The sequence below is a fragment of the Rhinatrema bivittatum genome, chromosome 3 (assembly GCF_901001135.1).
Source record: "Rhinatrema bivittatum chromosome 3, aRhiBiv1.1, whole genome shotgun sequence".
Lineage (NCBI taxonomy): Eukaryota > Metazoa > Chordata > Amphibia > Gymnophiona > Rhinatrematidae > Rhinatrema > Rhinatrema bivittatum.
In genome coordinates, this window is record NC_042617.1 from 275,869,478 (window position 1) to 275,883,305 (window position 13,828).

The 13,828-nt window shown below is 44.8% G+C and overlaps 1 protein-coding gene across 2 annotated transcripts in view; it reads left to right on the forward strand.

Annotated features, from left to right (window-relative positions):
• CS (citrate synthase) overlaps positions 1-13,828 on the forward strand; it is a 106,955-nt gene that overhangs the window by 67,030 nt on the left and 26,097 nt on the right. For both annotated transcript variants that reach the window (XM_029594704.1, XM_029594705.1), the window contains exon 7: positions 12,141-12,340. In XM_029594704.1, coding sequence (XP_029450564.1) covers positions 12,141-12,340 — 200 coding nt within the window. The remainder of the gene's footprint in view (positions 1-12,140; positions 12,341-13,828) is intronic.

Consider the following 13,828-nt stretch of genomic DNA (forward strand, 5'->3'; position numbering starts at 1 on the left):
TGATCCTTATGATACCTGGGGTGATGATACATCTTCAGATACAGATTTACCATCCCCACCATCTCCTACAGAGAGTAGAAAACGATCTCCTCCTGAAGATCTCTCCTTTATAAATTTTGTAAAGGAGATGTCAGAAATTGTGCCTTTTCAGCTGCAATCTGAGACCGATGACAGGCACCAAATGATGGAGCTGCTCCAATTTCTGGATGCCCCAAAAATCATCGCTTCCATCCCCATTCACCAGGTATTTCTGGATCTTTTAAAGAAAAACTGGGAATCACCTTCATCTGTGTCACCAGTTAATAAAAAAGCTGACTCAACATACCTCGTTCAGTCAGCACCAGGATTTCAGAAGTCTCAACTGAATCATCGCTCTGTTGTAGTTGAGTCTGCGCAAAAGAAGGCCAAGCGCCTAAAACCACACTCTTCCACTCCCCCTATCAAGGACAACAAATTCCTTGATAGTGTGGGCAGGAAAGTGTATCATGGGGCTATGTTGATATCTCGCATAGCTTCATACCAACTTTATATGACTCAATACAACAGAGCTATCCTTAAACAGATGCAGGACTACGCTGACACATTACCGGACCAATACCAGCCACAGCTTCAAGCCCTCCTTCACAAAGTATTTGAAGCTGGGAAGCACGAGATCAGAACGGCCTACGATATCTTCGATGCTTCCACGAAAGTCTCAGCTACTGCCATCTCAGCCAGACGTTGGGCTTGGTTAAAATCATCCAACCTTCGCCCAGAGGTCCAGGATCGTCTAGCCGATTTACCCTGCTTGGGGGACAATCTGTTCGGAGAACAGATTCAACAGATTGTGGCGGAATTGAAGGATCACCACGAGACGTTGAAACAACTTTCGTCTGTTCCATCTGAGGTATCCTCCAAACCACCACCTAAGAAGGACTCTAAAAAGTCATTCTTTCGGCCACGTCGTTATTACCCTCCGTCGACTAGGCCTCGTCCGGCTCGATCCTCCACCAGACCTCAGCTACGCCAACCTCGGAAACAAAGACCTGCTGTAGCCCCACCTCCCGGGCCTGCGGCAGGCCTTTGACTTCCCGATACAGAGCACATGCCATATCCCACTCCCCCACATCCCTGTAGGGGGTCGTCTGTGCCACTTTTTGCAGCATTGGATACGGATTACCTCAGACCAGTGGGTGCTGGCAATTATCGCACAGGGTTACCACCTCAATTTCATAACTCTTCCGACAGACTCCCCGCCTCTTCAAGCATGGAGTCTATCCAGCCACTTGACTCAATTACAACAGGAAGTATCCCTTCTTTTGCAATCAAATGCTATAGAACCTGTCCCTCCCTCTCAACGAGGCAAGGGATTTTACTCCAGGTACTTCCTAATTCCAAAAAAGTCAGGAGGGCTACGTCCAATTTTGGACCTTCGGGCCCTCAACAAGTACCTTCAAAAAGAAAAGTTCAAGATGGTAACCCTGGGCACGTTACTCCCTCTGCTGCAAAGAGGGGATTGGCTATGCTCCCTCGACCTCAAGGAAGCTTATACCCATATTGCGATAACACAATCCCATCGCAAATATCTGCGGTTTCTAGTAGGCCGCGACCATTATCAATACCGAGTACTACCTTTCGGTCTGGCATCTGCTCCACGAGTCTTCACCAAATGCCTCGTAGTTGTAGCAGCATTCCTCAGGAAGGAAGGTGTCCACGTATACCCCTATCTGGATGATTGGCTAATCAGGGCCTCCACCCCTCAGATTGCCCGGTCCTCCCTACAATTGACAATCAACACACTCCTTTCCTTAGGGTTTCTTGTCAATTACGAGAAATCTTGCTTCGTCCCATCTCAAACCTTATCTTTCATTGGGGCAGACTTGGACACCTTACAGGCAAAGGCCTACCTTCCGCTTCAACGAGTCCAAACTCTCATGTCCCTAGCTCACCAGCTCCAGTCTCAAGATACGGCCACGGCTCGCCAGTTCCTCATTCTCCTAGGACACATGGCATCCTCGGTTCAAGTCACTCCCATGACCCGACTAGCCATGAGAGTAACACAATGGACTCTACGACACCAATGGATTCAAGCTTTTCAGCCTCTGTCCTCCATAGTCACAGTCACACAAGCGCTGCGCCTATCCTTAACCTGGTGGACGACTCAGGTCAACCTCCTTCAGGGCTTACCCTTTCTTCCACCAGATCCGCAAGTAATCCTAACCACCGACGCTTCTCACATCGGTTGGGGAGCCCATGTGGACGACTTTCAAACCCAAGGGTTATGGTCCAAAGAGGAAGCCGAACACCAGATCAATTTCCTGGAACTTCGAGCAATCCGCTATGCGCTCCGCACTTTCAAAGATCATCTCTTTCATCAGATAATCTTAATCCAGACGGACAACCAAGTGGCCATGTGGTACATAAACAAGCAGGGAGGCACAGGCTCCTTCCTTCTGTGTCAGGAAGCTGCGCAGATCTGGGCGGAAGCCCTCTCCCACTCCATGTACCTCAGGGCCACTTACCTGCCGGGAGTAGACAATGTATTGGCAGACCGGCTGAGCCGTGTCTTCCGACCACACGAGTGGTCACTCGATCCTCTGATAGCGACCTCTCTGTTTCACAAGTGGGGTTCTCCCCGCATAGACCTCTTTGCGTCCCCTCAGAACCACAAAGTGGACGATTACTGCTCTCTCATTCGGAGCCAGCACTCTCGACCGAGGGATGCATTCTCCCTCAAGTGGACAACCGGTCTGCTCTACGCATTCCCTCCACTTCCTCTTGTGTCAAAGACTCTCGTGAAGCTACGCCAGGACGGAGGAACCATGATCCTGATAGCACCTTACTGGCCACGCCAAGTATGGTTTCCAATACTCCAGGATCTCTCCATCCGCAGGCACATTCCTCTGGGAAAGGACCCGCATCTGCTCACTCAAAACGACGGATGCCTCCTCCATCCCAACCTCCAAGCCTTGTCCCTGACGGCATGGATGTTGAAAGGTTAGTCCTTCAGCCTTTCAACCTTTCAGATTCCGTTTCTCGAGTCCTGATAGCTTCACGAAAGCCTTCCACAAGAAAGTCTTACTCATACAAATGGAAAAGGTACACATCATGGTGCACTTCTCAGTCCCTTGATCCCCTTTCCTGTCCAATCTCCAAATTCTTGGACTATTTATGGCATCTCTCTGAATCAGGTCTTAAAACCTCTTCCATTAGGATGCATGTCAGTGCGGTAGCCGCCTTCCATAAAGGTGTACAGGGTGTCCCTATTTCAGTACAACCCCTAGTAACACGTTTTCTTAAAGGCTTGCTCCATCTGAAGCCACCCTTACGGCCTCCAGCCCCATCCTGGGACCTTAATCTGGTTCTTGGTCGTCTAATGAAACCTCCTTTCGAACCTCTGCACTCCTGTGAGTTAAAGTATCTCACATGGAAAGTGTTATTCCTTTTGGCTATCACTTCAGCTCGCAGGGTTAGTGAATTACAGGCCCTAGTTACCTATCCGCCTTACACTAAGCTCCTGCAGGACCGGGCGGTACTCCGCACTCACCCTAAATTTTTACCTAAGGTAGTTTCTGAGTTTCATATTAATCAATCCATCATACTACCTATCTTTTTTCCCAGGCCCCACTCCAACTCTGGAGAACAGACCCTGCATACCCTAGACTGTAAACGGGCTCTAGCCTTTTACCTAGACCGTACAGTTTCTCACAGGAAGAGCACTCAATTATTCGTCTCTTTCCATCCTAACAAGTTAGGACAACCTGTGGGTAAGCAGGCTCTTCCTCCTGGTTGGCGGACTGCATTGCTTTCTGCTATGAGCAAGCGGGCATCCCTTTTCAAGACCGTGTCAAAGCACACTCTGTGAGGGCCATGGCGACTTCAGTAGCACACCTTCGATCGGTGCCGCTTCCTGACATCTGCAGGGCTGCAACCTGGAGTTCTCTCCATACCTTTGCAGCCCACTATTGTTTGGACAAAGCTGGAAGACAGGACTCCATCTTCGGCCAATCTGTCTTGCGTAACCTTTTTCCAACGTGATGTACCAACACCCTTCCACCTTCCCGGTAGGGTGCGGATGCCCTTTACCAAATTCCACCCCAGTTGTAGTGCCTGTTGCACGTCGTTGGGTGCATTTGGTGCAAGTCAGGACATCCTCAGCTCGGTACTCACCCATTTGTGAGGACAACCATCCTGCTTGTACTGTGAGAAAGCAAATGTTGCTTACCTGATGTAACAGGTGTTCTCACAGGACAGCAGGATGTTAGTCCTCACGAAACCCGCCCGCCACCCCGCGGTGTTGGGTTTGTTTTGTTTTTACTTTCTAGGCACTGCCTGTAGCTTTGAACATCAGACTGAAGGGAGACCCCTGCTGGCTGCAGGGTCAGTGCCTTACTGGGCATGCCCAGTAGGGGCCAGTCAAAGTTCTGTTTAAACTTTGACAGAAGTTTTCCGTGGTGGGCTCCATCCTCGATGTCACCCATTTGTGAGGACTAACATCCTGCTGTCCTGTGAGAACACCTGTTACATCAGGTAAGCAACATTTGCTATATGCATTATGCGGTGTGTGCACATGGGATACCTTCTGTCTTTCTTCTTCTGTGGAACCTGGTGGTCACAGTGAGTCTCACTTCTTGCTTTCATTTTTTTTTGTCTGCGAGTGAATGTTTGTTTTTTCCTTGGCATCACGGGGTCCCATGGTGCTTCCCGTAGAGTCCCTAGGTAGGTTTTTCAGTGTTTGTCTTAAGTTTCCTTTTGCGGTCAGTGCCTGCTGGCCATTGACAGCCGCTGCCATACAAGTACAATGGTTATATTTATTCTACTGAAAAATGCCTTTTTTGGCATGGGTAAGACAGAAGGTTTGCATTTTTATTTTAACAGAGTGAATAACGTGTACCTCTTTCCTTGTGTTATCTGAGATTTCTTTTCTTTTGATTAATCTTGCCTGATCAGAGAATTAAATTTGGGGTTAGCTTTTATTTGGTGAGCTAATATTTTTGCCAGTATTTTAATAATACTGTTTAAGAGATTTGGGTCTGTAATTGGCATAGGAGTCTCTACATTTTCCTTTATGTATAAGGATGTATTTCTTCTATGTGGAATGTAGTTGAGCACCATTAGTCATTTACTAACACACGGGCAATTTTCTCTTTCATGATTTGCTAAAACTCAGTTGTGGGTGGGCTAATGTAGAGGGTAGGCTGATTGGTAATCGCAGAATACACAACATACTTTATTTATAATTGTAGAAGTTTTACTTATAATTCTGAGAATAAGCAATGAAAGCATACAAGATTAGATTTTGCATTAAGATTATATACAGATACTTCCTCTAACAATTTCCAATGCGAGTCTTATATATCTTGGAAAATGGGAAACACAACGCTGGAGATCAGGACTCAGACACTTTAATATCCAACAAACCTTTCTTCTGATCTAACCAGCCTTGACTTTGGTCTTTTATGCTAATTTTCTTGAGCTATGTCCCAGTTTCTTCTCTAGGCTACTCCCATATGTGTGAGGCCTCAACTGTCTGTTAACCACACCTAACTGTTATTTATGATGCCCTGTTTTCCCTGATATCTGCATAGTTAGCCTCATGAGTAACTGCTCATTAACATATCTGATCTAATGACTTGTTTCTTGTTGTGAGGAAACTCGGAGAAAAGGCATATTTATTCTCAGAACTTATATGCTTTATGTAAAGCTATTACACTAGCTATAATAGTGATTTTGTTCTAACTTGCATTGCAATAAAAAGTTCTTCACATTAACTAAATAACTCCTTAAGTTTTCCACAGCTGTCTTGCCTTTAGTTAAGCTTGTTTAATTTCTACCTCAGTTTGGCCTCTCACATAGGTGCCCTCTCTTTTACGCTCTCCTTCTCACACCCCTGCACAGTGCTATACTTCTCTCTCACACAGGCTTTCTTGCTTCTCCTATCTTCTCCCATAAGCGGGATGGGCCCATTGGAGCCGACTTCAACTGCAAGCAGGATGGGCTCTGCTCGTGGCCACCAGCTTCCCTTTCTGCTGCCGCGAGTGGGATGGGCTCTGCTCGCAGCCTGCAGGCCTTTCTCCAAATTCTGCGCATAAAGTACAAATTCTGCAGAGGAAGGGAATTCTGCACTCTGCAGTAACACAAAATTCCTCCCCAGTAGTAAATGAGAAGCTTGGGCTGGGTAGTCTGTCTGCCATTGGTTTCAGTGTGGCTACTGGGCTGCTGCATTTTGAAGAAGGGCAAGTGTATATGGAGAATTTTTCAAGCAGTCTTATTAGTAAAGATTTGAACTGCATCCACACAGATTTAGTTGATATGGAGATTTACTACAGTTATATTGCAGTTTTACATGCCACCTTGTACAGTTTTGGTTTGCAGTTCATGAGGATTGGAACAGGTAGTAATTGGTGGGTAGAATGTGTGAAGTTTGTTTGATATAGCAGCTGCTAAGTGGTGTTAATTGCCTGCTATAGCCAACAGTGGAGTAGGTTTTCAGTTTTCAAAGTAGGATAAAACTGAATAAAGATGAAAAAATAATATACTGGGTAAAAGCACAAATTGTGACAGAAGGAAACTAGTTATTCCCATGTAGCCTTTATTCAAGAAACGCACCTCCGTTGCAGAGATGAGTGTTTACTTGCTTCACGCCGCTACCCCTTGCAGTTTTATGCACCGGCCACCACACCGGCTGTATAGCGGGGTAGGAATTCTTTTTGCTTCTAACCTGCTGGTCCAAATTCAGGACAAATATTGACACACGGGCATTTTCTTATTTTCAGGTCCTTCTTTCTAATCAGCCCGTGGTATTGGTGAGCATATATTGTCCACCATCTCAGCAAGTGGAGACTCTGAAAAAGGTCTCTAGACGCTTAATCGCATGCCCTAGCCGGAGATTTTAATGTGCCTCTCACACCAACAATCAATACATAGACTCCAGTTTCCTGGGGGACCAGGAGGGCTCGGAAGGCATTTAAACATCTCGTAAGCGCACTGCAATTGGTGGATATCTGGCAGCTCAAGTACCCTTACAGCAGAAACTATACATTTTATTCCCACCCACACAATACACACAGTCGAGTAGATTACATACTAATGTCCAAGGACCTAGTCAGTGGCACTCTAGCGGTTGATATAGAACCTATTCCGTGGTCCGATCAATCCCCAGTTTGTTGGTCGGCCACACTACAGCTCGATGATGCAGGACACAAATTCTGGAGACTAAATGACTCCCTTCTAAAGGACCCAGTTTATTGTGAACGTATTGCTGAAGCCCTGGAGGAGTACTTTTCCTTTAATAATGTGGCAGGGGAATCCCCAGTAGGGATTTGGGAGGGTATGAAGGCGGTCATACAGGGTCAATGTATTGGTTTTGCCTCGTACCGCAAGAAGCAACAGCAAGTCAGTTGTGAGCTTTTGGTATGGGAACTAAGAGAATTGGAAGAGTGCTATAAAAGTAATCCAGGAGGTATCTCCATCTGAAGGGTGACCCAAAAGCGGGAGGCGATCGCAGCGCTAGATGCGGAAACTATAGCCCATGCCCTAGATTTGCTACAACAAAGATACTATGAATTCAGCAACAAAAATAGTAAATTACTGGCTAAGCAGTTGCAGGCCCGACGAATAAGAAGTCTACTGCATTCCATTAAAACTGCCTCCGGGGAATTACTTTTGAATGAACAAGCAATCTGAACTTTTTAAAGATTATTACCAAAAGTTATATAGTCAGGAGGTAGAGCCAACAGAGCAGGATATAGACTTATATTTGGAAAGTATACCATTGCCCTGCCTATCTGAGCCAGAACAGGCAACGCTCGGTAAACCCATTTCCCCATTAGAGGTCGACTGGGCGATTAAGGACTTGAAGGCCGAGAAGTCCCCAGGATTGGACGGGTTTACATCCTTATTCTATAAAAAAAAAAACCAAAAAAAAAAAAAACCGTACCATCCTGAGGACCTCACTAGCAACCATGTTTAATAAAATATGTGATGGGGGGTCAACTCCTCCCTCCTGGTAACGTTGCGGGGATCACCTTAATACCAAAGCCAAGGAAGGATAGTGAGAATTGTGCCTCTTATAGACCTATCTGGCTCCTCAACATTGAACTCAAAATTCTCGCCAAAGTCCTGGCGTTTCGTTTAAGGGAAAGGATAGGGCACCTTATACACGCAGATCAGGCCGGATTTGTCCCAGGCTGGGCAACAGCGGATAATACGAAAATTATTGGATTTAATTTTTATAGCTAAAGCAAAGCGGCGCCGAGCTGTATTCATGACCTTAGACGCAGTGAAAGCCTTTGACAGAGTATACTGGCCTTTCCTGTTCGCTGTCCTGGCTAAAGTTGGCTGGGGGGGGCCATTTTCCACCTGGGTGCGGGAGTTGTACCAGGATCCTGTAGCGTGTTTAAAGGTTAACCATGATTATACTGAAAGCTTTCCCATTCAAAGGGGGATGAGACAAGGTTGCTCACTGCTCAAATTTGCCACTTTATGCTTACAAAGGGCCCTAACAGGATTTACAACAGCCCCGCATGATTTTTGAGGGTTATTGTATCCTAGCAGGCAGAGTGCAAAAGGGCATATCAAAAATTTATCAACTGCTCATCTGTAGTGCAAAAGGGAGAGCCACTCATACAGTTGCTTGGGACAGAGACCTAGGTCCCCCAGTGGAGCGAGGATAAATGGGAGGAGTGTTTTCAGGCACTAGGAAGTTTTTCTATGTCCGCGTCTATGATGGAAAATCGCTACAAGCTATTGTGTAGGTAGCACTATCCTCCAGCACGGGTGGCACACTGGTTACCGGATAGGTCTCCCCTATGCAAATCCGCGGCTCTCGTGCTAAACTTTCAAAAGGGAAACTTTGATAAAATGAGAAAAATAGAAAAAAACTGAAAGGAGCAGCTACAAAAGTAAAAAGTGTGCAAGAGGCGTGGTCATCGTTAAAAAAAACAAAAACAAAAAAAAAACCATCCTAGAAGCAAAACTCAGATGTATTCCACACATTAAGGAAGGTGGAAAGCAGGCAAAACGATTACCGGCATGGTTAAAAGGGGAAGTGAAAGAAGCTATTTTAGCCAAAAGATCTTCATTCAAAAATTGGAAGAAGGATCCAACAGAAGAAAATAGGATAAAGCATAAACGTTGGTAAGTTAAATGTAAGACATTGATAAGACAGGCTAAGAGAGAATTTGAAAAGTTGGCTGTAGAGGCAAAAACTCACAGTAAAAACATTTTAAAATATATCCAAAGCAGGAAGCCTGTGAGGGAGTCAGTTGGACCGTTAGATGATTGAGGGGTTAAAGGGGCACTTAGAGAAGATAAGGCCATCGCGGAAAGATTAAATGATTTCTTTTCTTCGGTGTTTACTGAAGAGGATGTTGGGGAGGTACCCGTACTGGAGAAGGTTTTCATGGGTAATGATTCAGATGGACTTGACCAAATCACGGTGAACCTAGAAGATGTGGTAAACCTGATTGATAAACTGAAGAGTAGTAAATCACCTGGACCGGATGGTATACACCCCAGAGTTCTGAAGGAACTAAAAAATGAAATTTCAGACCTATTAGTAAAAATTTGTGACCTATCATTAAAATCATCCATTGTACCTGAAGACTGGAGGATAGCTAATGTAACCCCCACATTTAAAAAGGGGCTCCAGGGGAGATCCGGGAAATTACAGACCGATTAGCCTGACTTCAGTGCCAGGAAAAATAGTGGAAAGTGTTCTAAACATTAAAATCACAGAACATATAGAAAGACATGGTTTAATGGAACAAAGTCAGCATGGCTTTACCCAGGGCAAGTCTTGCCTCACAAATCTGCTTCACTTTTTTTGAAGGAGTTAATAAACATGTGTATAAAGGTGAACCGGTAGATGTAGTATACTTGGATTTTCAGAAGGCGTTTGACAAAGTTCCTCATGAGAGGCTTCTAGGAAAAGTAAAAAGTCATGGAATAGGTGGTGATGTCCTTTCATGGATTACAAACTGTCTAAAAGACAGGAAACAGAGTAGGATTAAATGGACAATTTTCTCAGTGGAAGGGAGTGGGCAGTGGAGTACCTCAGGGATCTGTACTGGGACCCGTACTTTTCAATATATTTATAAATGATCTGGAAAGAAATACGATGAGCGAGGTAATCAAATTTGCAGATGACACAAAATTGTTCAGAGTAGTTAAATCACAAGCAGTTTGTTATAAATTGCAGGAAGACCTTGTGAGGCTGAAAAATTGGGCATCTAAATGGCAGATGAAATTTAATGTGGACAAGTACAAGGTGATGTATATAGGGAAAAATAACCCATGCTATAGTTAAACAATGTTAGGTTCCATATTAGGTGCTACTACCCAAGAAAGAGATCTAGGCGTCATAGTGGATAATACATTGAAATCGTCGTTTCAGTGTGCTGCGGCAATCAAAATAGCAAACAGAATGTTGGGAATTATTAGAAAGGGAATGGTGAATAAAACGGAAAATGTCATAATGCCTCTATCGCTCCATGGTGAAGACCGCACCTTGAATATTGTGTACAATTCTGGTCGCTGCATCTCAAAAAAGATATAATTGCGATGGAGAAGGTACAGAGAAGGGCTACCAAAATAAGGGGAATGGAACAACTCCCCTATGAGGAAAGACTAAAGAGGTTAGGACTTTTCAGCTTGGAGAAGAGACGGCTGAGGGGGGATATGATAGAGATGTTTAAAATCATGAGGTCTAGAACGGGTAGATGTGAATCGGTTTTTTACTCTTTCAGATAATAAGACTAGGGGGCACTCCATGAAGTTAGCATGTGGCACATTTAAAACTAATCGGAGAAAGTTCTTTTTCACTCAACACACAATTAAACTCTGGAATTTGTTGCCAGAGGATGTGGTTAGTGCAGTTAGTATAGCTGTGTTTAAAAAAAAGATTGAATAAGTTCTTGGACAAGAAGTCCATTACCTGCTATTAATTAAGTTGACTTAGATAATAATCACCGCTATTACTAGCAATGGTAGCATGGAATAGACTTAGTTTTTGGGTACTTGCCAGGGTCTTATGGCCTGGATTGGCCACTGTTGGAAACAGGATGCTGGGCTTGATGGGCCCTTGGTCTGACCCAGTATGGCATGTTCTTATGTTCTTAAATACCCATTGCCCAAGGTTTGAACAGACAGCTTCATGACTCACAACCACTATCTATGAACCTAACTGTTATCGGATCATTCTGTCTTTTCACACTTGCCTCAGTTGTCAATAGGCTATATTATAATGCTGTTAGTGCACTCTCCATACCATATCCTACCTAGTTCAGTGCCTTCTCTTTGTTCTGTATATAGTTTACCCATTTCCTGTATATCACTTTGTGCATATAATGAAATGAACTCTGTCTTTGAAAGGTCCTCAAAAGCTCATACTTCAGTAAACTGGTTAGTCTATAGGATGCACCTGACTCCTGTCATTTTTGCTACACCAGACTTGCACTGCTATCCTTCTGAAGATTTTTCTCCTATATGGCTGGTGACTCAACATCTGAAGATTGTGCATGGTATAGAGAAATTAATTGCGTTGAAGTATCTCACACTCTGAATTCAATACAAACCACCACTGTGGTCAACTGCACACTTGGAATAAAGTGGTGACATGCATTCTACCTAGAAAACAGAGTAATTTAGAGTGTATTCTTTTAAACCTGAGGCGGGGGGAAGAGACTGGGTGGGTGAGGGGGTTAGAGGTGTTAACTTTGTGCAGAGTATATTGTTTTACAGTTGGTGACTGACTACTTTATCTACTCTGGAAATCTCATTCAATTAAAAAAAAAAAATCTAGTGCTAACTATAATTCTAATTTGATCATCAGTAGGAGATCACATGACTGGCATTTCAGAGGAATTCCTGCTGCTCTGGGGACAACTAAAATAGGAAACAGTTTCAAAGAGCCTTGTTTTTGGTACAGTCAGGGCAATGATCAAGGAGCATAAACAAGGATGCTCAGACCTCCCCTTCGTTGGAGAAGGTTCACAGGGCATAACGAGATCTTTGCCCCAGTTCAGCTCGGAAAGTGAAAATTCACAGGCTATAATGGAAATCTAGCCATCTTGTCAGCCTATAAACACTCTGTAATTGTGAGGATCTCCAGTTTGGAATAAAATGGTGGTATTTCAGTCTCTTGTGCCCTCTCTTCACAGTTAATCTATGAGGACTCCATGGATCTGATTGCTAAGCTGCCTTGTGTTGCTGCCAAGATTTATCGGAACTTGTACCGTGAGGGAAGCAGCATTGGTGCCATTGATTCCAACTTAGACTGGTCCCAAAATTTCACCAACATGTTGGGCTACACAGATCCCCAGTTCACTGAGCTGATGAGATTGTATCTCACTATTCACAGGTGAGGCCCAAGGTCTGATGTCACAGAACAGGTAATGTGCTTCTTGCATATAGTTTCAAAAACCCTTTTGTGGTAGGTGTGTGTGGTTTTGTTTTTTTTAATACATGAACTAAACATTTTGAAGTGTACAACCTATACATCATCTAGGGACACTTTCTAGCATGCTGCCCATAGCTGGCTTTTGGTCAGCCATATGCCGTCCACTTGGTGGATGCTGCAGATAAACATGGAGCAGCAGGTGCTCTGGCCAGGCTGCCAGCAGTAATGCAAGCTGAAGTTTTCATAGGATCCTTCTCTTACAACATGTTAACGTCATGTACTAGAAGCTTAAGAATTTAAGAAATTGCCATATTGGGTTAGACCAAGGGTCCATCAAGCCCAGTATCTTGTTTCCAACAGTGGCCAATCCAGGCTACAAGTACTTGGCAAGTATCCAAACACTAAATGGATCCCATGCTATTGATGCCAGTAATAGCAGTGATTGTTCCCTGTACATACCAGGCTCTGTCATAAATACCAGGGTGCCACCCACAGTCTGCTAGTATTACTCTGTCTCCAGCAGATGGTCTGGGTTCTTTACTCAGGCCGATACAGTAAAGTCCGCGGAAGAGCGCGCAAGGCCACTCACCTGTGCGCGCAATTCTCTATTCAAATGAGGCCCGGCGGTAAAACCAGGTAAAAGGAGGCGCTAGGGACACTAGCGCCTCCTTTTGGACCAGAGCAGCGGCTGCCAGCGGGTTTGACAGCCGACGCTCAATTTTGCCGGCGTCTGTTCTCAAGCCCGCTGACAGCCACGGGCTCAGAAACCGGACGCCGGCAAAATTGAGCGTCCGGTTTTTGACCAGACAGCTGCTGGCCGACTTCAATATTTATTTATTTACTTTTGGAAACTTTCGGGACCTCAAACTTAATATCGCCATGATATTAAGTCGGAGGGTGCACAGAAAAGTAGTTTTTACTGCTTTTCTGTGCACTTTCCCAGTGCCCGAAGAAATTAGCGCCTAGCTTTGGGTAGGCGCTAATTTCTGAAAGCAAAATGTGCGGCTTGGCTGCACATTTTGTTTTCTGAATTGCGCGGGAATGACTAATAGGGCCATCAACATGCATTTGCATGTTGCGGGCACTATTAGGTTCGGGGGGTTGGATGCGCATTTTCGGCCCCTTACTGAATAAGGGGTAACGCTAGCGCGTCAAACGCGTGTCCAATGGCAGGTTAACAGTGCACTCCGGAGCGCACTGTACTGTATCGGCCCAAGTCTGAGCTGATTCTTTAAAAAAAAAAAAAAAAAGTTTTTAGATAGCCTTACAGAGCTCTGTTTGGTTACTTTTATTAAGTTTAAAAAAAAAAAAAAGGAAAATCATAAGACTGAGAAGGCAGACAGTCGGTCCCGGAGTGTCCGGCGACAGTCTTGGCCTCCCAGGGGGTTGGCAGGTCCTGAGGGGACCATCCCCCCCCGGTTCTGCAGGCTGCTGGTGCTAAGGGTTGAG